The sequence below is a fragment of the Candoia aspera genome, chromosome 18, assembly GCF_035149785.1.
Source record: "Candoia aspera isolate rCanAsp1 chromosome 18, rCanAsp1.hap2, whole genome shotgun sequence".
Lineage (NCBI taxonomy): Eukaryota > Metazoa > Chordata > Lepidosauria > Squamata > Boidae > Candoia > Candoia aspera.
Window position 1 is genome coordinate 4,548,248 of NC_086170.1, and position 26,826 is coordinate 4,575,073.

At 47.6% G+C, this 26,826-nt stretch overlaps 1 protein-coding gene across 3 annotated transcripts in view; it reads right to left on the reverse strand.

Moving 5' to 3' along the window:
- The window catches only part of EPHB2 (EPH receptor B2), a 46,324-nt gene extending 20,340 nt beyond the window's left edge, over positions 1–25,984 (reverse strand). For 2 of the 3 annotated variants that reach the window (XM_063317579.1, XM_063317580.1), the window contains exons 1-3: positions 25,925–25,981; positions 21,511–22,195; positions 1,136–1,291 (exon numbers count right to left, since the gene is read on the reverse strand). In XM_063317579.1, the coding sequence (XP_063173649.1) occupies positions 1,136–1,291; positions 21,511–22,195; positions 25,925–25,981 (898 nt within the window). Of the gene's footprint in view, positions 1–1,135; positions 1,292–21,510; positions 22,196–25,924 lie in introns of all 3 variants that reach the window. The other variant, XM_063317581.1, reaches the window with a different exon arrangement.
- Between the last annotated feature and the right edge of the window lie 842 nt (positions 25,985–26,826).

A 26,826-nucleotide genomic window follows, 5' to 3' on the forward strand; every position in this document is an offset into this window, starting at 1 on the left:
TTATAATCTGGTATATGTAGTTATTTATTAGCGTTATATCCCTTTGTAACTGGAGCGCAAGGTGGCGTCCAGAGTGCCCCCTCCTCCTATTTTCCCCCACAACAACCCTGCGAGGTAGGTCAGGCCAGTTTCCATGGCTGATGGGAGGACTAGAACCTGGGTCTCCCTCCTCCTAGTCCAACACCTTCCCCACTTCACCACCCTGAGTCTCAGTTGCATTATTGCTTGGAGCCTTGGATTATGATTGTAGTTTGTACACCACCATGAATCTTGATCAATCCAAAAAATGAATCTATTATTCCGTTCCCAGGCGGGCACCAAACGCTGAGACTGGCCTGTGTTCCCACAACCGGGTCAGCCAATCACTTGTCACTTGGACACACAGTGCGGAAGGAGCGTGTGACGGGGCCATTGGCCAGAGTCTACGGGTATCACGACCCCTGGAAGGATGGAGCCCCCAGTCTGGAGCCCCCAGTCTGGAGCACAGCCTAGAATTTTGATGGGGAAAATCTCCTGGTTCAATTGTCATGTAGCCTTCCAAGGTAGAACAGACAGGAGACACGACCAGATGAGCTAATTCTACTTTACTGTAAGGCTACATTAACAAAATCTTGCCAAGTCTGAAAGTTAAATCCTCCCCCCCACACCCACCGACTCCTTTCCTGCCCGAGAAACCAGGGAGGGTCCCTCCTGAGCCTCTTTCTCCGCCCATTATGCAGCTGAGGGCTTTGCCCTCCCTTATCTGACCCTTCCCTAGGTGTCAGCCTTCCCAGGTAGACCAAACATGAACAGATGAGCTAATTCTACTTTATTGTAAGGCTACATTGGCAGAATCTTGCAAGTCCGAAAGGACAAATCTCCCGCCGTCTCCTTTACAGCCCGAGAAACCAGGGAGGGTCCCTCCTGAGCCTCTTTCTCCACCCATTATGCAGCTGAGGGCTTTGCCCTCCCTTATCTGACCCTTCCCCAGGCAGCGTCTCTTCGCCTGTATCCCAAGGTCTTTCTCACACTTGATTACCCATAGCAAAGATAGGACAGGGGGAAATTTGGCTGGCCGAGGTTCAGGAGAACCAGGCAGCTGGGATCAGGGTCCTTCCATTCACACCCTCCTCTCCGCCTTGTCGGAGGAACGTACTGGTGCAGGGCATGTCCAGCGGATCCGAGTCCGCGCGGTAATAGCTGTTCCGGCAGACGCAGTTGGTGGCACCCTCCGACGTGGTCCGGCTGTTGATGGGACAGTGGATGCAGCTTTCATCACCTTGGTTGGCTTTGAATGTCCCAGAAGGGCAGCCTGGAAGGGAAAGAAAGACAGGCCGGGTGGGCTGAGGGCATCTAACTGCGGGGAGAGATTTATATGATCCAAAGAGAATGCAGACTGTTTGGTTTGGACGCCGTAAGAATGCTCCACGCACCAGCCCAGGCAGCTCATCTAGCACAGGTTTTCCCAACTTGGCAATTTTAAGATGGGTGGACCTCAATTCAGTTGAAGTCCACCCGTCTTAAAGTTGCCAAGTTGAGAAGCACCGGCACGTTCGCCTTCCTTGTAGCTGAAGGATCTGTTTCCTCTACTTCCTTATATTGTATTTATTTATTGTTATATATTTTATTTCCTTGTATTTCCTCTTTTATCTACTATTCTTTTATTTGGCCCCCTGTGCCGTACTTTTAAGGGACGCGGTGGCGCTGCGAGTTAAACCGCTGAGCTGCTGGGCTTGCCGATCGGAAGGTCGGCGGTTCGAATCCGCGTGGCGGGGTGAGCTCCCGTGGCTAGTCCCAGCTCCTGCCAACCTAGCAGTTCGAAAACATGCAAATGTGAGTAGATTAATAGGCACCGCTTCGGCGGGCAGGTAACGGCGTTCCGTGTGGTCATGCCGGCCACATGACCACGGAGGAAGTGTCTTTGGACAAACGCCGGCTCTTCGGCTTTGAAACAGAGATGAGCACCGCCCCCTAGAGTCGGACACGACTGGACTTAATGTCAAGGGAAACCTTTACCTTACCGTACTTTTATATTCTATAAATCAATATTCTCTATCCTATCCTATCCTATCCTATCCTATCCTATATTCCATCCTCATTCCTTGCTACATCTCTTATATTTATACATACTGCTTGCCAACTTATATATATTTATGTTCACTTACTTTACAGGTTTTACACTGCTGTTTTCTGGCCTTATGGCTGTAATAAAGTGATGTGAAGTGATGTGATGTGATTTGATTTGATTTGAAGACGGGGGAGCGCACCCCAGAAGGGTCGCCAAGCCGTGGAAATCCAGCCTTGCACATTTGAGATTCCCCCAGACACTCCAAAGCTCGGGGTTTCTAAAAGTTCCTTCTCCAGTTACTTCTGGGTAATTTGCAAATCGCTCCATCCCTTGGCGACAGAGGCTGGGCCAGCTATCCCCTTACCTCTTCTGCCTGTTCTAAGTCCCTCTCCCCAGCCTCCGGTCCTCAAATCTGCAAGAACGAGAAGGGGACCCGCGCGCCTGAGTCTCCCCCCCACTGTCCCTTGGGGCCAGAGCAGCTGTAAAGGCAAACTTGAGATTCTCCTTCTCTCTGGCTCAGATTGTCCAGGGAAATGAGGCCCAAAATTCCTGTCCTGTAGAGCAGCTTCAAATCTAATCCCAGCCTTCTCTGCTTTAGTCACTTCCACTCTTTGTCAGGTGGAGATGCTGATTTATATCCCATTTTTAATTCAGGAGCTCAGGGCAAAGCACATAAACTTGCTCCTATTTTTCTGTACAACAACCTTGTGAGGTAGGGACTGCCCAAAGTCACTCAGGGGTTCTGTGTTAAGAGCAGACCTGAATCTGGCCTCCCTGTTCCTAGTTCAGCACTATAATCACAATACCACACCGGCTCTCTGTACAGGTAGTCCTCGACTTACGACCATTTGTTTAGTGACCATTCAAAGTCACAACAGTGCTGAAAAAAGTGACTTACGACCAGTCCTCACACTTATGACATCCCCATGGTCACGTGATCAAAATTCAGGCACTTGGCAACTGCCATGTATTTACAACAGTTGCAGCATCCTGGGGTCACGTGATCGCCATTTGCAACCTTCCCAGCCGGCTTCCGACAAGCAAAATCAGTGGGGGAAGCCGGATTCACTTAACGACCACAGTGATTTGCTTAATGACCATGGTAAAAAAGGTCATAAAAACAGGCACAGTTGCATGGTGTTTCACTTAATGACTGCATCGCTTAGTGACCAAAGTTCCGGTCCCAATTGTGGTCATAAGTCGAAGACCATCTGTAATCAAGTTACTTTGATATCTTTTAGCTTAGTGTCTGCTGGATCCAAGAGGTTCAGGAGCACAGTGCCCATCCAATAAGGTGGGGGACACTGACGACATAATGATGTCACCATCCTAATTTATGTACAGTCGATCCTCATTTTTCACAGATTCTGTATTCGCAAATTCGCCTACTTGCTAAAATTTACTTCCAGCCCCCAAATTAACACTCGCGGTCATTTGTAAACATGCACACAGCAGCCAAAATTTGAGTCGCTCGACACGCACATTCCCAACTGAGTTTGAACTTGTTTCAGCTCTCATACTGTAAACAAGGGTCCTTTTCACAGTCCATTAAGTGCCACAGTGTTTGCATTTTGGTGCTGAAAATTATATTAAGGTGGCTTTAACCCAAAACACACGTAAAATAAGGTTGTGCATTGACGGGGTGACGAAAATGTTGCATCCAGAAGCTCGCAGGAACCATACCTTGCATTTCCCAGGAGTAGCAAATTAATTTGCTGAATTCATTGTTCACAGCAACTTTATAGAAATGAATTGAAATGAATTTGCTAAGCATTGTTCGCAGCAATTTTATAGAAATGAATTTGCTAATTCATTGTTCATGCCAATTTTATAGAACATAACTACCGCAAATAACGAGAATCAACCTGCATTATTTGCAAATAATTTGACCTGCAAATACATAATTTGTGTCATGTCACAATGACATTTTGCTGCATACAATCGACACTTTGCCATCATGGCTTGCAGTGGGCCTCACAAATCTAGATTACCTTAGCTTAATGAGGATGCCACTTTTGGTTACTTACCTGAGGGGTAACCCCATTTTCTTCTGCCCCTTAAATTTGGGCAGCCCCACAAAGACTTGAGTGTGGCCCCCAGAAGAGATTCAAATGTTGCAACTGAATAATAATTTGGAAGAAAAAAAGATTAAATACAAGACTGGAGAAGAACCACATGAATGATCTTTCCTTTTAATTCTCTGCAAATGAAGTCCAATTTAGATTTTTATCCTGGGATTCCACCCAGAGCAGAAATCAAACCCAGGCCAAATTGGGCCTCCTGAAGTATAACTTTCGTGGGTTAGAAACGGATGCAAGCAAAAAAAAATTATATCCAAAATTTAGCAAAGAAAATGGAGTAACAGGATGCTTTATTAAGCATATTATACCACTGATAACTGAAATCAATTTACAAGAAAACTGATTTTCTTGTAAGAAAGACTCCATTGAATTCAATGGGATCTCTGCAAAAAGCCCTTTTCAGAAGAACTCAGATGGAATCAAGAATTCTCTCTTTTTTCCTTGGGAGGAGACCAAGATGGCACACTCTTTAGGATCCCTTCCTGACCCTTTTCTGCTCTGCCACACAATGGAGCCAAGACAAAGCTGTGGGAGCGTGCAAGGATGGGATTCTCTACAGCTATTACCAGGCCAAGGTTAATCAGATGAGCGAATGGCTTTTTCACAGATCACCGGAGTGTTGTGCATGCCCAGGATCACTAATTATTTATCCTGGCCTAGGTGGCTGGGCCTTGAAAAGCATCGCAACTTGAATTAGATCACCATGGCCTGGATCTCTGATCGCTTGCCCCGGCGCGGGCTGGGGTGCCCTGCAGTACATCTGGCCTGGATCTCCGATCGCTTGCCCCGGCGCGGGCTGGGGTGCCCTGCAGAACATCTGGCCTGGATCTCCGATCGCTTGCCCCGGCATGGGCTCAGGTGCCCTGCAGAACATCTGGCCTGGATCTCTGATTGCTTGCCCCGGCGCGGGGAATTCTGAGAGTTGAAGCCCACATATCTTAAAATGGCTAAGGTTGAGAAATGCTGGTCTAAGTAGTCTTGAAGAGTAGCAAAGATGGATTACAAATGTTTAAACGTGGAATATAAATGGAGCAAATGCTCTTCAAAAGAGGGAAAAAAATTTAATTATTTGAAAAATTAAAGCAAGACATTCTTTGCCTACGAGGGACTCATCAGGCAAAAAGATATTAAAAAACTGAATTATAAATCTCTGGGCAAAGAATTTATTCCGGCAGAAATAGGGAAGAATTTCCTGATCGTGAGAACTACGAAGCTGAGGAACAGCCTGCCTTCTGAATCGTGGATGTCCACCACTGGAGGTTTTCAAGGACAGGTTAAACCGCCATTTGTCTTAGGATGGCTTGAGAATTTCTGCTCTGGGCGGGGGTGGACTAGAAGACCTCCAGGGTCCCTTTCAACTTTAGGATTCTAGGATTCCACTCGAGGATCTGGATACATGATTAGTGAACCATAGCAAACAACTAATAATAAAGGCACAGCCATTTGCCCAGGATGGCTTGAGGATTCCTGCACTGACGGGGTTGGACTAGATGACCTCTGGGACTCCTTCTGACCCTATGATTCTAGGATTCTCCTGAAGTATGCAGGAAACAATTGGCAGAGATCTTCGGTGTGAGATAACTGAAGCATATCAGAGCACTGGAGTCTATCCATGGTATAATAATAAATAATAATAATAATAAATAGTAACACAGTGTCTGAGTAACAAACTTATTTTGTATCATTTTTACAGGGACCTCACAAAGTAACTCTCATGATTTCCCCTTAATTGAAAACTGAAAAAGGTTTTGGGGGGCAGGAGTTGGGAATAATGAGAGACATGTTCACCCCAACTGAGGGCACCGGGTTGGGGAAGGGTGCCCTACCTTTATTTGAAGAAGCCACGGTCCTGTGGTCAAGCCTCTGGCTTTCTACATAGAAAGCCCCCGATTCAACCCACAACGGAGCAAGTTGTCAATGCCGGCAATTTTGAGCTGATTCCTTAGATTCATAGAATCACCCAGTCGGAGGGGTGCTAGAGGTCATCTAGTCCAGCCCTCAACTTAGCGCAGGGTTCTCTAGAAGATCATTTCCGACAGATGACCACATAGCCTCTGTTTGACCCACTAAACTGGCACAAAAGATGATCTGATTCACAGGATTCTCGCCTTTCTCTCCAAGATATCACCAACTCTGAGCAGAAAATGCTGTTTTCTGGTTGAACTTCCTAACGAAACTAAACCAAATTCTCTCCACATTTAGACGAAGAGCTTGGCTTCGGAGCAATGCACGAGAGACTACATCTCTGGTGGCTAAAAACTCCAGTTTCAGGGAACTTTCTGACTTAAAATTATCTACAACTTAGCGGGTGAGGCCAGAAGCCAGCACTGAGCCAACCTTGGCTGGATTTTAAAAAGCCTGCTTAGATTTGGGATGAGGAAGAAAGTCCCAAAGCTATAGACTGCACAAATCGACAACTGCAAAGTAATCAATAGAAGCCACACACTTTACCAAGAAAAACTAACTGGCAGTGGAGTTCAATTCCAAGACCATTCATTTAGCAACAGTTCGGACTTATGATGGTGCTGAAAAAAAACGACTTACGACCAGTCCTCACACTTACAACCATCAGAGCGTCCCTGCATTCATGTGATCACCATTTTCAACCTTCCCGGTCAAGCAGCCGGCAATCAAAATCAATGGGGAACCATGCGATTCGCTTAATGACCGCATGGTTCACTTAACGACTGCGGTGATTTGCTTAACAACCGCCACAAAAAAGGTCATAAAATTGGGTCGGATTCTCTTAATGGCCACTTCGCTTAGCAACTGAAATTCTGGTCCCAACTGTGGTCATTAAGCAAGGACTATCTGTAATTGCAACAGGGCACCGGGATGGGAGACCACCAGGAGATCCCAAAGCAGGATGCCAGATGGAAAATTGGGGAAAAAAAATCACAGGAGGCTGTGAGAAAGCACTTATCTACTGCTACGTTTATTGCTATGAAGTCAGCCAAGTCGAGTTTCCCTTGGGATTTTTGATAGACAAGAACATTTGGGAAGCCATGATTAACAGGGGAAGGAGGTGCTGTGTTTACAAATGCTTCTAAAAAACCCAGATTGGTCCTGGGCAGGTAGACTTGGCTCCGGGAACAAGAAAAACCCCTTCAGAGGAGGGTTATATGCCTCTTCCCCCTTTTAACAGTGCCAGGCAGCCTTGCATTAGAAAAGGAAGCATTTGGGTGAGATCCTTCAAGCCTTCCTGAGTTGGATTTGTTCTGCCATTCTGCGGGGGGTTCTCTGTTATGTGCAACCGATGGCGCATGAGTCCACACGGCCTGCCTTTTTCAAAAATGGGAGGGGTAAATAAGGGGGACCGCGCCGTGGATAGATCAGGATGTGCAGATCCAGAAAAGAAGGACGAAGAGTTGCAAGCAGGAGCTGCGCTTGGCATCCCAATCCAGAAATTAAATTAAAACCGTGGCAGGGACAGTTGATTAAAACAGAATGCGAGACTAATTAGAGGCTCTGACATCAGGGTTGTCAAAATCGGCGGTGTTAATTAGCTGCTTGTTAATGTCAGCTCCCTGCGCTTTGTGGAAATATGAGTCACTTCGGTTGGGGAAATGACCGGGGGTGGGATGGGGGGGAGTCGAAAGCAGGCTTTGAGCTTGGATTAGAGTTAAGTTACCTCCGTGGGGTCCCACGGACATGGTGCAAATGCACGCAATGAGGTCTTGGCTTGTTTGCGGAAGGCAAAACAGGTCAGGGAAGAGGCCGGAGGCCAGGTTGCACTGAGCGTGAGCCCAGCGGCCCTGAGGATTTTAGGATAGATGCTTCACTCTTTCCATTTCAGTTTCCATTTCAGCTGTGGAATTCCAGAGGTATTTTAGAAAAGATTTATTCCCATGCATCTAAGATCTGGCAAGGGGGGGATATTAGGGAGGCGCAAAAAAACAGCGAATGGGGAAAAGGTGAAGGGCCTTTCCAGCTGCTGTGCACTAAATCATCCCCAGATATGTGTAGAGGGTTCCTCCGTCAACAATCACACTGCCGCAGAGAGAAACCAGTTGGGGAATCAGGGTATTTCTCTGCCATTCGTCATTTTGAGCCCTATGTGTGCTGTTTTCCTCTTCCCTCCCTGCTCCTTCTTCCTTTCATGACATACAGGTAGTCCTTGCTTAATGACCACATTTGAGACCGGAATTTCAGTTGCTAAGCAAAGCGGTCATTGAGCAAATCCAACCTGATTTTATGACTGTTTTTGCAGTGGTCGTTAAGTGAATCACCATGGGTGTTAAGCAAACCATGTGGTCGTTAAACAAATCATGAGGATCCACATTGATTTTGCTTGCCAGAAGTTGGCCGGGAAGGTCAAAAATGACGATCACATGACTATGGGATGCTGCGACGGTCATAAATGCAAACCAGTTGCCAAGCACCCAAATCGTGATCACGTGAGTGTGGGGACACTGCGACAGCCATAAGTGTGAGGACTGGTCACAAGTCAGTTTTTCAGCACCGTCAGACATCCAAACCGTCACTAAACGAATGGTCGTTAAGCGAGGACTACCGGTATCCTTTAAATTAAAATCCTGCAGGAGAAGAATAGCTGTATTTCCCCCTTTTACTTTTTATTAGTGAATAATTCTGGGAGTCTTTTTGGCTACTCAGCATAAGAGCACTGCTCTAAATAATAATTACAAATTCTCCATTAACTTTCTTGGGTGGTCTGGACGTGGGGGCGGGGGGAAGCTTTACCCAGAAGCATAATCCTTTGAAACTGACAGGGACCAGGCTTCAGGCATGCAAAGTTTTCCACCCCGCCATCATTAAATCCAATCTCAGCACATTGTTTCCAAATTCTGAATCCTGCTTAAAAATTATAGGGGTAGTAGTGTTTGCAAAGCCCCCATAATTCCAGTGGGCATGCTTTTGGGGCTGATGGGAAATGAAGTCCAGGATATCTGACTCTCAGCCTAAGTCCATGCCAGTCCTTGGCACAGTTTGGCCTGGATTTGTTTCAAGCCACTGGGGGGGGGGGGGTATGGTGTGGTTTCCAAGTGCAGCATCTCCCCAAAGCATCTGCCTTTTCATAAAACGCAGCCTCCAACAGCTTTTCAACAATGCTAGGCGCTTGGTGGTACCGGCCACTCAGAAAAAAAAAGTCATTTTTAGATGGGAGGGGCCCCAAAGAGGACTCTGAAAGCACATGGGCTCTTTGGGAGGGAGGCAGCAAAGGGGGGGTTAAGAGGGATGAAATAAAATTAAGTTGCTCTTCAGCTTCTGGAACCAAACCACTTCTGAGGCAGCCCAGAAGCTTTTAGGAACGGCTTGTCTTCTAAGCTGGCTAACGTCCTAACTTTGGACCTGGGCTGTCTACAAATGGGCAAACACCGTTTAATTTGTCAATTCTTCTAGGAAGTCTGCAGACAAAGGGATCTTTTAATATCCCCAACTTTGCATCTGTCTTGGAAAATGCCCTGCCTGGCTATCTTTCTACTAGCAGGGAGAAGATGCCCCTCTCCTCCTCCTTCCTTCCTTCTTTCCTTCCTCTTCTCCTTCCTCTCCTGCTCCTCCTCCTTCTCCCCTCCCTTCCTTTCTTCCTTCCTTCTTCTTCTCCTTCCTCTTCTCCTCTTCCTCCTCCTCTCCTTCTCTCCTTCCTTCCTTCCTTTCTCCCTTCCTTCCTTCCTCTCCTGCTCCTCCTCCTTCTCCCCTTCCTTCCTTTCTTCCTTCCTTCTTCTTCCTCTTCTCCTCCTCCTCCTCCTCTCCTTCTCTCCTTCCTTCCTTCCTTTCTCCCTTCCTTCCTTCCTCTCCTGCTCCTCCTCCTTCTCCCCTTCCTTCCTTTCTTCCTTCCTTCTTCTTCTCCTTCCTCTTCTCCTCCTCCTCTCCTTCTCTCCTTCCTTCCTTCCTTCCTTCCTTCCTTTCTCCCTTCCTTCCTTCCTCTCCTCTCCTCCTCTTTCTCCTCCTCCTCTCCCTGGAATTCCCTGTTGACAGAGAAGGGGGGAACGTCTTTCCTCAAGCAGGCCTGCTGGGCTCTTAAAAAGTGAAATTAGACTGGGAGAGATCCCGGCCAGCTTGCCTAATCCTGCTCAGCCTGCCCAATTCTTTTTCTTTCGATTGTCTTAATCCCTGCGGGGTGGGGGGGCTGAGGAAGCCCACTGCAATCGGAAACCGGAGGATTTTTCTGGCTCCAGAGATCTGCCCCAGCCCAGCTGTCCAACTGTGGATGCTCAGCCCGAGAGCAAAGGTTTCAGCCGGGCAGGATGTGGCTCGCCATCCTGGAATGGCCACAGGAGCTGCAGCCAACGCAGCTCGAAAATCCGGCCGGGCATGCCGGCCGGGCACGGATTCCAGCTGCCGAAAGCGGTTTCCATGGCAATGGGCTCGGAGCCCAGCTGGGGCTTTGGGAAAGACAGGCACCTCCGACCCAGTGAGGAGGAGGAGGCCTGCCAGAGCGTTGAAGGGCGGGTGCAAAACAGCAGACAAGGCCCAGGGAGGAAATCCCACGGTGCCCAGGAGTGCCAGAAGGCTTCAGCTTTTCGTCTCCTGCAATGGCCTCCCGCAGCCAGGGGCTTGGGGACCACAGGGCCGGCCTGGTCATCCCTGGCATAGCCAGTCAGGGTTACGGGTCCAGCCTGGAGGACCACAAACACCTTCATTGCATGCACCGGGCTCCCTTCTGCATGCATGACTCTTGGGGCCTTCTCTGGCAATGCTGCTGAAATCTGGGAAGCACGCAATCGTAAAACGACCCCCTCCCCGGCACCGTTTTGTACCATTGCTCGGTGGGAAGGACCACCCCCCTCCAAATTTATATATCCTAAAAGAGACTTCAGAAAAGCGAAATAATAAAAACAAAACCAGTGGGGAAAAAAAATCCCAACCCAAATCCCCCCCTCTGTTGCATTACATTCTTCATTTTGCGATTCTGTCTCCTTCCGTTCTCAAAACTGTAACGCTCGGCCCCCCAAGGCTTCCAGGCCTGGCAGATGTGCTGCGTTTGAATCTAGCCATTGTGGCTGGTCCAACAACCAACAGCCACCACCTTGATTCTTTTGGCACCCCTCCCTGTGGATGGGCCAAGCTGTGGAATGGGCTCAGGAAAATGGGCACCATTTGAGAGAAGATGCGTGTGGTTTTGAACCTGGAGAGGGAACCATCAATAACACCACCTTGAGAGCCGAAAATGCAAAGGGTCGGCAAGCTCTAGGGATGAAAGTCGAGGAGCAAAGTGAAAAAATGGGGCTAAAATTAAATATAAAGAAGACCAAACTAACAACCACAGGTAGAACAGTTATCCTTAGAATTGGCAATGATGATGTTCATGGTTTCTCAACCTTGGCCACTTTAAGCTGGGTGGACTTCAACTCCCAGAATTCCCCCAGCCAGCAATGCTGGCTGGGGAATTCTGGGAGTTGAAGTCCACCCAGCTTAAAGTGGCCAAGGTTGAGAAACCATGAAGATATCAAAGCACTTGGTAGAGCAGCCATGAAGGCCTTGGAGAAGATATTCAGATGCCGTGATACATCTATACCTACACAAAGATCAGAATCGAGCGAGCCCTGGTCCTCCCAGTGACCCTCCATGGAAGTGAAAGTTGGACGTTGAAGGAGCAGGAGAGGAAGAGCATTGACCCCTTTGAACTTGGGTGTTGGAGAAGACTCCTGAGAAGACCATGGACAGCCAAGAAAACAAACTGATGGATCGTTGAATAAATCAACCTAAAGTTCTCACTTGAGGCACAAATATTTTGGACACATGATGTGAAGACCCAGCTCTCTGGAGAAGGCTCTCTTCTCCAGGTGCGGAAAGGTAGACGGAACGGGGAGAAGAAGATGACCACCAGCAAGGTGGGGGGACTCGGTTACAGTGGTGAAGGGGCGCTGTTGAAGACCTCAAAGACAAGGTAGGGCACCGACTGTCATGAAGAAAATCTGTCTATGTGGTTGCTAAGAGTCAATAACGACTTGATGGCACATAATCAATCAATCAATCAGTCAATGAATTCCAGTGGATACACAGGGCATCACCATTGCTAGGGAAGGAGGGGAAATCTTTAAATTACTGAAGAAAAAAAAAGTGGAAGTGAAACAACAATAACAAATAGTTCCAATAATTAAATACAATCCCTCCTTCCTTCCTTCCTTCCTTCCTTCCTTCCTTCCTTGCTTGCTTGCTTGCTTGCTTGCTTGCTTGCTTGCTTGCTTGCTTGCTTGCTTCCTTCCTTCCTTCCTTCCTTCCTTCCTTTCTTTCTTTCTTTCTTTCTTTCTTTTTCTTTCTTTTCCAGCTCTTGGTTCCCGGAATATTTATTTATTGGTTGTGAGTCATTCTTCAGATCTTTTGTGGTTGCTGCAACTGCGTTCCAGCAATTTACTGGTTGATGCCTCACCTTCTAGTCATTTATCAGTTGCTTTGGAGATTAAAGCTGAGAGGACATGACAAATTAACCCATTTTTTGACTCTGCACAATATCCTGAACTAGAAATGAACCCAGCCACCCTAAGTGGCCAGAACCCCACGGTGATGTGTGAAGGATGCAGATGACCGTCCTTTGCACAGCTTTGCAGCGATGTCGTGATTCCTGCGAAGTCACCTGCTGCCCCTGCGGATGCCCAGGTCAGCCTGCAGGGTTGCTTGACGGCCGAAGAAAACCAACCGAGGTTAACCCAAACCGCGGTGAGCATCTGATGAGCAGGCAGCCACTCATTCGTTATATGACCTTGACTTTTCATTACATTAATTGAATAATTTAACTGAGAAAACCAATGGGATTGTACATTGAATTATTCCACAGACCGAAATCAGGAAACGAAATAAATAATTTCAAAACTTTACAATGAAATAAAGTACGTTCCCGCATCCTTTGAGGGTGAGAACCAAGCTTACTAGCCAAGGAGGCATGGGGGGGGGGTGTCCTGAAGTTTCAAAAGTTTTGGCCTAATTATAAATAGAGAGAGAGAGAGAGGGAGAGGATGGATGGATGGATGGATGGATAGATGACAGATAGAGATGATGGATGGGTGGGTGGATGGATGTTATAGATAGTTAGGAAAGGGGGAATGAATAAATATAGGAGAGTGAGTGTATTACTTGAATTTACTTTTAAAATTTAAATTATATTAACTCAGGAGCAGTTTTTGACCTGACCCTGCATAGACTTTGCTAGGCCAGAAGAAGCTTCAAACTGCATAAAAACAGTTCATTTTGGCTGGAAGACTTTGCCTGCAAAGGATATGGGAAGGCCGGCAACTGGAGAGCGTCACGCATTGAGACCAACACTCTGAAAAGATTTTGGTAAGGCCGTAGTCCAACATCTGCAACTTTTTCCCAGCCAAGGGCCTTGCCTCGCTTTCAGAACAGTCTGCTGGGCTGCCTTCCAAAAAGCAATCAATGAGGTGGGCATGAAGTTTGCAGTCTGATTTGATTCCACTGAGGGTCTTTAAAATTAAACGGTAAGAATAGGACGCTTTTGCATCCCATGAAAAATGACTCCAGGCTGCCAGCAGGCAGGACAAGGAAAAAAGGTGGGTGATGGTTACCTGGAAGAACTGTTGAACTGTGGGTAGTCCTCGCTTAATGACCACAACTAGGACCGGAATTTCAGTTGCTAAGCACAGTGGCTATTAAGTGAATCCGACCCGATTTTATGACCTTTTTTGCAGCAGCGTTAAGCAAATCACCACCGGGGTTAAGCAAACCATGTGGTCGTTAAGCGATCATGCAGTTCCCCGTTGATTTTGCTTGCCAGAAGCCAGCTGGGAAGGTAGAAAATGGTGATCATGGGACTATGGGAGACCATGAAGGTCGTAAATGTGAACTGGTTGCCAAATGTCTGAATCGTGATCACATGACTGTGGGGATGCTGCGACGGTTGTGAGTGTGAGTACCACTTGTAAGTCATTTTTTCCAGCACCGTCATAAGTCCGAACCATCACTAAAGGAATGGTTGTTAAGTGAGGACTAACTGTAATCTAAAGCAGATTCTTGATCTGTGTTGGGTGGACAAGAGTGAAGAAAGGAAGGCAGGGGCGTTTTACAAGCAATTTGAGAGAACCTGAGAAGGAAAGTGGAAGAGGAGGACAAGGCTTAGCCTGGAATCAAACCAAACCATCTTGGCTTGTCTGCTTCATTCTTGGTCCTTAATGGAGCACCCACTAAGGTTCGCCTTCGAAAAGCAGCTTTGCAAATTTGGAAATCACTTGCTGGATAAAGCACAACAGGATGGGTTTCCCCACCGTGCCAAGCCTCTGACCACAGCTTACAAAATTCAGTCTCCAGGTAGCGTAAAGCCATGGTTTGTTTCAATGCTGGTTTGCTGAGCAAGCCAGAGCAACCTGTTTGCCTGGCGTGCCGAGCCGCAGACCAAAGCTTTTGCACCACTTGGTTCGCACGTCTCCTAAGGCGTGTGAATTTTTTGCAGCAGGATGGCATGAACTCAGCAGTGTGGTTTCCTGCAATTTGTAAGGAGGAAATAAATGAAAATGATAGTCTAAACCCATGAAGTGGTTTGACATGCTGTAAAAAAAAAAGTCCAAGCTAGCATTTCTTTGTCATGTGGTTTTGTCTGTTAAAAACGGAACTGTTTCAGGGGGTGGCTTCCCAGAAGATGCTGGTCCACGCACTGGGAAAGATGGCGTCTTGGCTGCATGTTGGGCGAGCTGGGATGTTAAGGCATGCTACGCTTGGCTGGTTTAGGCAATGTGTGTTATGTGAACGCAGCAAAGCACGGACCTTCGGGAATTGGTTCATCTGGGTTTAGGGTTAACAATCCTGTATAAACCCCTTTGCCATTTTCTATAAACCATTTGCTTGTTTTACTTCTCGGGTTGGAATTGTGCCCCATCTCTGGGTTTCAAAACCAACTAACCTCCCACTCACCCCCCTATCTTAAACTCCAGGTTTTCCCTCCTTCCTTCCTTCCTCCCTCCCTCCCTCCATCTTTCTTTCTCTTCCTTACTCCCTTTGTTTTTTCTTTCTCTCTCTTTCTCTGTCTCTGTCTCTTCCTTCTTTCCTTTTCTTCTTTCCTCCTTCCTTCCTCCCTTCCTTCTTCTTTCTTTCTTTCCTTTCTCTCTCTTTCTCTCTCTTCTTTCCCTTCCTTCCTTCCTTCTTTCATTCCTCCTTTTCCTCCCTCTCTCTATTCCCCCTCTTTCTTCCTCCTTTCTTTCATTCCTCCCCTCCCTTCCTTCCCCTACAACAACCCTGCAAGGAAGGTTTGGCTGAAAGAGAGAGAGAGAGACTGGCCCAAAATCACTTGAGGAGATTTTGAGGTTGTAGATGGAGCTGAACCAGGATCCTCGCAATCTCGGTGCAAAACTCTGACCACTACCCCACACTGCCTCTTGCTTCTGATCCAGAAACTGTAAGGAAGTTGAACTGAGATGGAATTTATACAGGTACTGGACTTACAACCATTCGTTTAGCGACCATTCAACGTTATGATGGTGCTAAAAAAGTGACTTACGACAGGTCCTTGCACTTACAACCATCACAGTGTCCCCACAGTCACATGATCAAAATTCAGGTGCTTGGTAGCCAGCATGTATTTATGACAGTTGCAGCATCCCAGGGTCATGTGATTGCTATTTGCGACCTTCCCAGCCAGCTTCCAACAAGCAAAGCCAATGGGGGAAGCCGGATTCACTTAATGACCACATGGTTCACTTAACGGCCATGGCGATTCGCTTAATGACCCTGGCAAAAAAGGTCGTAAAATGAAGGCATGACTCACTTAGCAACTGCCTCGCTTAGTGATAGAACTTCCGGTTCCAACTGTGGTCGTAAGTCGAGGACTACTGTGAACCAACGTTTCAGGATTTTGCAAGAGTCTGGTCTGCCTCCCCCAAGGGAGAGAAGGCAGTTCCCAGTGTGTGTATGAGTGAGTGTGTGTGTGTGTGTGCATGCATGCAGGGTGGCACCCTACCTCAGCCCTCTGCGACCCCCCCTGAATGCAAGGCTGGCGCTTTTTCGTCACCACCAAGCGAGCGAACGCCAGCTCCTTTAATTAAAGACAATTACTGCTTTCAGACCCTCTCTTTGGCTCAGCAGCCTTGTTTGCAAACACACAGCTGTGGGGGCTTTTGTCTCCTTGGGCGCAGGCGGCCCCCTCCCTCTCCCGCCTGCCAAGCCGCACAGATCCGCTTCTGTTAGCAGCACCCGCCCCGAAGCATCCAGGAAGGGCGCAGCCTTGCAACAGGGCTGGAGTGGGGCGGGCAGATGCGGGGGGGGGGGAGCGGGAGGCCTGGCACCTTGTCTTGGGAAAAAAGGCCGTTCGGAAGGGAAATTCTGCGGGCTTCCCCTTTGTTGGCATGCAGCGTGGCATGGAAGCTGCCCTCCCCCTAGGACCACAGAGGGAACCAGACCGCAAGCCAGCAGAGGGAGGAAGTCACCCAGGATTCATTCACACCTTGAAATGCAAAGCAGGTTGCCCAACAGACTCAACCCTTTGCCTAACACCGTTGATGGGAGGGGGGACAGCATATCTCGCTTCTAGACAACTACAGATTGTCCTCGACTTACGACCTTTCGTTTCGCGACCGTTCAAAGTTACGACAGCGCTGAAAAAAGTGACTTACGACCGGTCCTCACACTTACGACCATCGCAACATCCCTGCGGTCACAGGATCAAAATCTGGGCACTTGGCAACTGACATGAATTTACAACAGTGGCAGCATCCCGGGGTCACATAATCGCCTTTTGCGACCTTCCCAGCCAGCTTCTGACAAGCGAGGTCAATGGGGAAGCCAGATTTGCTTAATGACCATGTGATTCACTTAACGGCCATGGAGATTCGCTTAGCGACTGTGGCAAAAAAGGTCGTAAAATCGGGCATGGCTCACTTAACAACCGCCTCGCTTAGCAACAGAAGCTCGGGTCCCAATTGTGGTCGTAAGTCGAGCACTACTTGGAGTCACAGCCAAGCCTGCCTTCCTGAAATAATCCAACTAAACTGGCTGAGGCAATGGACTGTAGACCCCAGCATTATTCTATTCTTGGCTGGCCAATCTTGATCAACAGTTCGTGGCCACAAGACGTATCTGGGATGCTCAACATATTTGGAAGAGGGTAAATGTGAAATGCAGCTGCAAGAGGGGGAAAAATGGCAAATTAAATCCAGGTAGCATCCCCAGATACAGAGTGTCAAGACCAAGAGGCAGCACAGATCTTCTTCCTTCGGCAGGGCGCACCTAGAAAACTGCGCCTGACTCTGGGCTGTGCCTGTTAGGAAGGACAATGACCAACTGGAGCATGTGCAGAGGGCAGCAGCCAAGACAATAAGGGGCCTGGAAGGAAAAAAACCTCAGGAGGGATGTTGGAGGTGCCGGAAGAAAAGGTGTGATGGGATCCTCCAGGATATACTGGTCTGTCATGTAGAAGACGGGGCAAGATGGTTCAGAAGATACAAGATGGTTGAGGATTCCAGAGGTCAGGGCAAAAACAGTGGGCCCTTGTTGCAAGGAAGTCAATTTTGGCTGGATGTGGGGATGAATTTCCTGATGGGAAGAGCTGTACCACAACCGAAGAGGCTGCCTGGGGGCACAGAGGCAATATCTAAACAAAGCCTGCACAGCCAACTTTCCAGGATTCCTGCAGTGGGTGTGGGGCTGGACTAGATGACCTCCAAGATCCCTTTCACCCTCTCATTCCATGATTCTTTGAAATTACAAGGAAGTAGACTCTGGTTGGACATCAGAAGCAGTATCCTCAAAGTAAGAGCTGTGCCCGGGGGTGGGATGGCCTCTTCTTCTTCTTTTTTATTATTATTATTATTATTGTATTTTTATCCTGCCTTTTAAAAAAAAAGTTTGGTCAACTCAAGATGGTGAACAAACTTAGAACTCCTGCCTCCTATTTTCCCCACAACAACCCTGCAAGGCGGGCTGGGCTGAGAGAGAGGACCGGCCCAGTCACCCAGCTGGCTTTCATTGGAGGTGTTTAAACAGAGGCTGGACAGCCATCTATCAGGGATACTGTCATGGTGGATGCCTATATTGGGCTGGGGTGGACTAGATGGTGTTCAAGGTCCCTCCCCACCTTCCCATTGTACAGGTAGTCCTTGCTTAACAACCACAATTGGGACTGGAATTTTGGTTGCTAAGCAAAGCGGTCATTAAGCAAAGCTGACCTGTTTTTACGACTTTTTTTGCAGTGGGTGGTAAGTGAATCACGGCAGGCATTAAGTGAACCATGTGGTCGTTAAGTGAATCATGAAGTTCCCCATTGATTTTGCTTGCCAGAAGCCGGCTGGGAAGGTAAAAAACGGCGATCATGGGACCATGGGAGACCGTGAAGGTCGTAAATGTGAACTGGTTGCCAAGTGCCGAAATCATGATCATGTGATCATGGGGATGCTATGGCAGCCGTAAATGTGAGGACCGGTCACAAGTTGTTTTTTTCAGCACTGTTGTAAGTCTGAACCATCACTAAAGGAATGGTTGTTAAGTGAGGACTACCTATATGCTTTAATGAAGATTGCTGACTGGGCAGGATTCTGATTAATCCAGCCTTTGTTTCCCTCGCTCAAAGCAAAGCTCCACCTTGCTGCAGACAACTAATGGATGTAGGGCTGGTTACGAGAGCCGTGACATTTCAATGGAACCCCGCGCTTGCTTTTTTCATCTGCCCTCCCCCTCCCCCTTTCCTCGCATGCCGCGCCTTTTAGCCCAAGAGCAAGAATGGCCTTGCTTGGTGTTTCTAAGAAGCTTTTTCTTTCAAGAGCAAGGTATGACGACACTTTAAATAAACACAGAGAATAAAGACCCAATGCCTGGGTAAAGGATATTGAAAAGAGAGAGACCCATTACTGGCCAATTCAAGCATCGCACAAAGCATGGGAAAGAGGCCGAGAAAGGAAATGTTCAAAGAATCTTTTCTCGAAGAGCAGAATTGGTTCATGAAAGCATCCGCTGCCTCCACCTTGCAGCTGAGATGCCAAACTAAAGCTTGGCCTTTCCTATGGTGTAACTGGCTGATACTGAACAAATGATGGGAAACGTTAGCAAAAAAACAATCCCATTTTTTGAAAATAAATCCACCAGACCTATAGCAGGCTGGAGTTTTACGGGCATCCTTTCCCTGGGAAATTTTTCTACCACCCCCAACGTACAACGAAGCTCGGCAGATTTACAGAATCTGTTTTTAATTAGTTTTTTCCTCCCCCCCACCCCAAGTCCGCGCAGGGCTCGGCAAAGGCTTAGCAAAACAGAGGTAATTTTCCAAAGTTGGTGAAAGCCAGACAATTGAGATTTAGATTCAGCTGGACAGTCAAGGTGGCTGGCAAAAATGAAAACGTTAAGTTCCAGGATAGAAATATTTTAAAAACATAAATTAAAAGTCGGGCTAAAATTAATTAGCAAGCAATGCTCGAAAGCCTGCCAAAAGAACGGAGTTCTTCTAGATCCTCAGAAACACAGAGAGCTGTGAAAACCCGTACAAAAGGACCGAACTGGGTTGGGTTCGCACAACTCGCTTGACCCTAAATCAGGAGAACCAGGTTCTGTGGCTCTGCTTGTATCCTTTGTTCCAAGATAATATGGTTAAAAATCCCTTTAAAAATCCTCCCCAAAGGTATTTTGGGATGATTGTGTTCTTCTATCTACAATAATTACTGTATATATTCGCGGATAATCCGGCCCTTGAATTCTTGACCAAAATACCATGAAAAATGTGCCACCCACAGAGAGGTTGACCCACATTTTTCATGGTATTTTAGTTAAAAATTCAAGGATCGGCTGATCTGCAGATGGGCTTATTTGCAAATATATATGGGAGACACAGATGCTTTTAAAAAGTATTACCGTATATTCTCATGGACAAGCCCATCTGCAGATAAGCAGAACCTAATTTTGGGGGGGTGTTTTGGCACCTAAAATTCTTGGCTTATCCGCTAGTATATAGGGTGTCCAGGGGGTGTCAAAAAAGTCAAGTGGCAGCCCCAACAGTGCAATCAAAGCTCCACCCCTTTTACGTGTGAACGTAAAAGGGGTGGGATTTTGACTGCATCGGTGCAGTGCCATCTTGACTTTTTTGACCCCAGGCAGATGCCCTTAATCATGGAGGTCCAGCGCAACAGAAATAAAATGTTGAAAGAGAAACAAGATGACGGGCAGTGTGCACTAAGTCACACCTGCATTTGCCTTTTGCCTTTCTCTAACAAACTTGCAGTTCTGAGCCTGAGCAGAAGCTATTGCTTATCAACCTTGCAAGGTAGTCCACACAGGAAGCGCGTGCCGATGAACTAATGCTACTTTATTGTAAGGTAACATTAACAGAATCTTGCAAGTCTGAAAGTAGATCTCTCCCCCCTCACCTTTACAGCCCAAAAAACTAGGGAGGGTCCCTTCTGAGATGCTTCCCACTCCCTCATTCCTGCTGTGGGCTCAGCTGCCTCTTATCCGACAGTCTGCAGCTTTTCCTCCTGTCTCCCAAGGTCATTCCCACAGACCATAACAAATGGCCAGTTTCGCACTTACACTGAGCCATGATGGGTGGCTTCACGCATTGGGTACATCCCAAACAAACCATATTTTAACTTAGAAGGTCCCATCCATTGGCTACAGGCTCTTTAGAAAGATCATATCTGCGCCCTAAGAGAGAAATCTTTCAACATTAGAAAGATAAATTCATGGCTCCTGTTACTCAGTGGATTGAAGACCTGAGATTTCTTGCAATTTAGGAACAAGTTCTTATCAACGTAGACCGTGGGGGTCAGTGACAACAAACTGCACCCTTCCTTAAAACTTTCAGACTTGCAAGGTTGATGTCAGCCTTGTGAGGTAGTCCAGACAAGAAGCACGCCCAGATGAATTAATTCTACTTAATTGTAAGGTTGTGGTGAAAGGCCCCCTGTGCAAGCACCGAGTCATGTCTGACCCTTTGGGATGCTGCTGCTTTTGCGACGTTTTCTTGGCAGACTCTAGCGGGGTGGTTTGCCATTGCCTTCCCCAGTCGTCCCCTTCCCCAGCAAGCTGGGTGCTCACTTTACCGACCTCGGGAAGATGGAAGGCTGAGTCCACCTGAGCTGGCTGCCCGAGAGAGAATCCAGCTTCTGCTGGGATCAAACTCGGGTCGTGGGGAGACTTTCGGTTGCAATACTGCCGCCTACTGCTCTGCAGCACATGAGGCTTATTTAATTAATTTAATTGTAAGGTTACATCAATAAAATCTTGCAAGTCTGAAAGTATTTCTCCCCTCCTCTCCTTAGAAAACTAGGGACGGTCCCCTTTGAGATGCTTCCCACATCCCTTTTCCTTCTGTGGGCTCAGCCGCCTCTTATCTGACTGTTGCCTAGTCTGTGTCTCTTCCTCCTGTCTTCCAAGGTCATTCTCACAGATCATTACATTGCCCCTTTGCAAAATCCTTCCTCTCCTCTCCTCTCCTCGCTTCAGTCAGCCACTCACGAACCCCAGAGCTGAAAACAAGCCACAGCGAAGCTCACTTACCCCTGCAGATGGTGCCATTCTCCACTGATTCGTAGCCGGATTTGCACATGCAGCGCCCGATGGGGACCAGCCATTCCCCATCCCCGTTGCAATACAATTTGATTGGGACGTCCACCTCTTCAGCATTGGGGATGCAGGTGCCTCTGGCCGCTACCAAAGATGTACTCTCCGCTCCAGACAGCGTCTCCTGGAAGATGGCGCCGTTCTGGATGATGCGCAGGCACTTACGGTAGAAGACGCGGACAGCAATTAAGGACATGCAACCCCCATAATCTTGGAAGGCCAAGTAAAATCCGTTCTTGGAGACGGGCCCAAAGCTCCGCACCTCCGTGTTGATCTTCATCACCCGTCCCCCAAGGTCCACCTGTGAGAAGCTCTCGTCGGCCGCAATGGTGTCCACCTTGGCCCAGGGGTTCTCCATCCAGGCGGGAAAGCTCTTTGTAGCTGCGTCGAAGTCCGATTCGTAGTAGTAAAGGTTGAAGGTTTCCTTGCAAGATCCCGGGACGTTGGGAATGCTGCTGCAATCGCGGACGGAGAACTTCATCTCCACGTGGATCCGATGAGCCCCGCGTCTTCGGATATACTTGGTCCGTAACCAGTTATTCTGGCTGGATTCAAAGACGTTGCAGACTTGATATGTCCTTATGGTGTTCATGTTCTCGTTGTAGCCGCTCACCTCCTCCCACTGCAGAGAAGAGACACAAACACAGCCCTGGAGGTCTCCGGCAAGACTACAAAGCCTATGCACCCCTTCCTGGAACGACCCTAAATCTGTGGCTTTGAAATCTCTCCCCCCAAATGACAGCAGCCGGAAGCGTCTTTTCTCCGGACAAAACCGTTTGCAAATCGTGATCTTCTGGCGAACCCGAGACATTGACGCCTTTGTCCAACAAGCATTTTGGCTTTTTAACAAACTGGCTGATTCCAACCGATGGGAAATGAAGAGCATCTGTGTTTTTGTTTTTTCCGAACGAGAAGAATATTTCAATGACATTCTCATTGGTCGAGAATGTGGCTTCTGCACTTTTAGTTACGAGGGAACAAAGGGGTGTCCAGGTTGCAAACCAAGGAAGGAAGGATGTTTCTCGTTTATTGCACTTAAGGAAAATTTTGGAGGTCAGAATGCCTGCAGATGATAGGAGAGGTTGGGTTTCTCCAGTGTTCCTTAGTCCATATTTTCCTTAATTGCAATAAATGAGAAATTTCCTTCCTTCCTTGATTTTTTTTTAAATTAAGAAGTAGGGCCAGCTAAGGAGGCTTGCCAAATGATGGACAGGTATGCCACAAAAAATCAATCATTAAGAACAAACTAAGCTAAGCTAAGCTACAACGCAATCCAATACATTCAATAATGCCCCACTGAAAGCATGCCAAGAATGAGGCAGAAAACCAGAAGCCTCTTTTGCAAAGAGGAATCCGCCTGGGGGAAACTGGAGGATGGCGTTAGCTTGGCGTGCGTTCAGAGTTCAGCTCTGATTCTCTACTACTTAGAACTTACTCAGTGCTACTTACTTAGTACTACTTACTACTTACGGAACACATGCCGACCTAAGGCCATCCGTGCTGCCGTAGGGGAGGCCCACTTGTCCTGAAAACGCTTTGCGCTCGTCATTCCTGACAGCGGAGCTGAGCTGCAAAGGAAACAGTCGGCGGGCTGGATTCTGCCCAAGGCCCAATTGTGCCATTGGCAACTTTGCAGCTTGGAAAAAGAGGCTTTGAAGCCTAACGTGGAATGAAAGCGAGGAGACGCCCGCGGGACCTCCGCCGCTTGATTGCGAGCGCTGCTGTCTCGTGATAGCAAAGCAGACAAGCCCAACCCAGACTGGCACTCAGACCAGGGACGGTTCCTGCTGGAAGACGCCCTGGCCACGCAAGAACCGAGGGGAGACAGTCTCTTCCATCATTATTCATTCCCAGACTCTCCTCCTAGGCCTGTGTAGCTTCACAAACGCATAGACTGTATGTGTGATGATGCATCGCATCCTGAATGATTCATCCTTTCTTGGCCTAGAGATGTAAAGACGGGGAGGTGGGAGGAAACATTCCCCATTTCCCCCCAGGTAGAAATGGCAGTGGTCCAAACCTTCAGAGGAAAACTAAAAGACTCCCCAGGTTTTTTTTCAGGGCGAAACATTTTTTTCCCCCTTGATTTCTGCGGGTTTCGGGAGCTGTGGCCATACCTAGCGGACTCAGGTAAATAGGGAGGTAGAATAAATGAGAATTTGGAGAAATATTTTGACGGGAAGAGCAGATCAGGACCAGACCCTGCTATGTACAGGAGTCCTATGAGAGCTCTGTGGAGCCTCCATGTTCAAAGGCAGTATATCTCTGCAATTTCAGAGAGGGATTTCAGCGGGAAAGTAATTGTTTGCTTGGAGTGAGAATTAGCCTCGGGACATGTGTACAGGTAGTCCTTGACTTACGACCACAATTGGGACTGGAACTTCTGTTGCTAAGCGAGGCAGTCGTTAAGTGAACCACACTCAATTTAATGACCTTTTTTGCCTTGGCCATTAAGCAAATCACATGGTTGTTAAGCGAATCACATGTTTGTTAAGCAAATCCGGCTTCTCCCACTGACTTCGCTTGTCGGAAGCCGGCTGGGAAGGCCGCAAATGGCAATCAGGTGACCCCGGGGATGCTGCAACCATTGTAAATACATCCCAGTTGCCAAGTGCTTGAATTTTGATCATGTGACCGCAGGGACACACGCTGCAACCATCATAAGTGTGAGGACCGGTCGTAAGTCACTTTTTTTCAGTGCCATTGTAACTTGGTCACTAAACGAATGGTCGTAAGTTGAGGACTACTTGTATTCACTTTTTAAAGTATGCAATCCTTGTGTTGGATTTTTATAACTGAATTAAGGGAGAGGGTTTTCTGCAGGGCCTTCTCGGAAATGGTCCCAGGGCCTCTGCTTTTTCTTGTTTTTTCTTTGCTTTTCACCTCAAGCAAAAGCACGGGCACTCCAAAGGGGACTCGGCGCCTCGGCGTGGCTCCTCTGAATCGCCCCCGCTTCCCCAGTATTTTAGGTTTCAATCAGACGTGTCATTTGCATCTGATACCGCCAGCGTTTGAAAAGCATTTGGGGATATTTCGATTCTGCTGTTTGCCTTTCGGAGGCTTCCGTTCAAAATGGTGGAATCCAGAGGATTTTATTCAAAGGAATTAAATTGCCGGGAAGGGATTCCCTTATCCGGTAGGTCATCTCGGGGACAAAGAGAGACCCAAACGCTCGGCAGAAAATCACCTTGGAATCATAAACAGGGATTAATGATTGCTCAGCTCGAAGCGTGCCAGCAGTTCTCAGGGGGAAACCAAGCACTGCCCTAAATTCAGCACCGCTGCATTTTCTGCGAAACATCCAACGCGCAAAGAATAAAGACGGCTGCTGCTCACACCGATCTCCCCACACCCTCCGCTCACAGAGACCCGCACCTCCATTAAACGCCGTATTTTTTTTAATCTGCCGCGAAGTTAATTAATCAACTAATTGCATTCATTAGCGCTGTCAGCCTTATCGGAATGATTCCAGCAGTTTACGGCATTCCAAGAGAAAATTGCCAAGCGGTTTTTCTTGATGCAATTTAAAAATGAGCAGCTAACAGTGATTGCTGTCTTTTTTTTCCCCTCGCCCTGTGTGTTTTCGGGGAGGGCACTCAGATTGGTTTGGGGAGCAAGTTGTTTAAAGCACACAAAATTACATGTATTTGTATGCTGTGGGTTGCTCTTCTCTCTGTCAGTGGCCTGCTGCTTGATGGCACAACCCAGGTGTGCAGAGACCCCCGGTTTAGTGGCGAGGGAGGGAAGAAAGGAAAAAAGGAAGGAAAGAAGGGAGGGAGGGAGGGAAAAAGGAAGAAGAAAAGGAAAAGAAAAGAAAAAGGGAGGGAGAGAGGGAGGGAGGGAGGGAAGGAAGGAAGGAAGGAGGGAGAGAGAGAGAGAAGGAAGGAAGGAGAGAGGGAGAGACAGGAGGAAGGAAGGAAGGAGAGAGAAAAGGAAGGAAGGAAGGAAGGAAGGAAGGAAGGAAGGAAGGAAGGAAGGAAGGAGAGAAAAGGAAGGAAGGAAGGAAGGAAGGAAGGAAGGAAGGAAGGAGAGAGGGAGAGACAGGAGGAAGGAGGGAAGGAGAGAAGGAAGGAAGGAAGGAAGGAAGGAAGGAAGGAAGGAAGGAAGGAGAAAGAAAAGAATTCACCACTCAGATTGGTTTTAAAACACCTTTGCAATTTTCCTTGGCTGTCTTCAAAAACCGAGTTTGCGTATCTTCTGGCAATGCTAATAACCACCCTAAGGATCCCAAAACGCTGTTTTCCTGACATCCTTCGTTTCATGAAGCCTGCACAGGGAGATACCACAAGCCAAGGAGCCTTAACTAGGCTTCGTTGGCTTTAAGCCCCAGCTCCCGCGCCCAGAGACTCACCCCTGATGCTGGGTGCACCGTCCAGCCGAGCTCGGCAGTGGCCGTGGTGGAATCCATCAGGGTTTCTGCAGGAACAGAGAAAACAAGCAGATCCGGTTAGTTCCATCATTTCCCCCTTTGCTTTGGAGCTAAAATGCCCCGATTGACATTTACAAGTTTCCGAAAATCGTGTTAGGCAAAGGAATGTGGGGGCCAAGGGACAAAAATGCCAGCTTGGGCATCAGTTCTTAAAACCAGAATATTGATGATCAGCTAGGAGAAAAAGCTTGTATGAAGTTTCAAAGTCTGCAATTCGGGAAATGCTGTTAAAATACACATTTAAAAAAAAACAAAACCTAATTAGCATTCAAGCAGGTATGTACAGGTAGTCCTCACTTAATGACCATTCGTCTAATGACAGTTTGGACTTTTCAACAGTTTTGAAAAAACTGTCTTACAACTGGTCCTCATACTTATGACCACCACAGTGTCCCCACAGTAACAAGATCACGATTTGGACGCTTGGCAACCGGTTTGCATTTATGACTGTCGCGGTGTCCCGTGGTCACGTGATCGCCATTTTCGGCCTTCCCAGCCAGCTTCTGGCAAGCAAAATCAATGATTCGCTTAATGACCACATGGTTTGCTTAACAATTGCAGTGATTCGCTTAATGACTGCCTCAAAAAGGGTCATAAAATTGGGTCAGATTCGCTTAATGACCACTTCACTTAGCAACCAAAATTCCGGTCCTAATTGTGGTCATTGAGTGAGTACGTGCATTGTACATTCACGTACAAGTGAATGCATGTGCAAAATGCTCTTTCTGCCATCCCTAGTGGAAATGTATGCAGAGTGGCAGGAGCAAACATGACTAGAATGTGCAAAGGGTCAGATAAATATCTTTTTAATAAATAAATCGCAA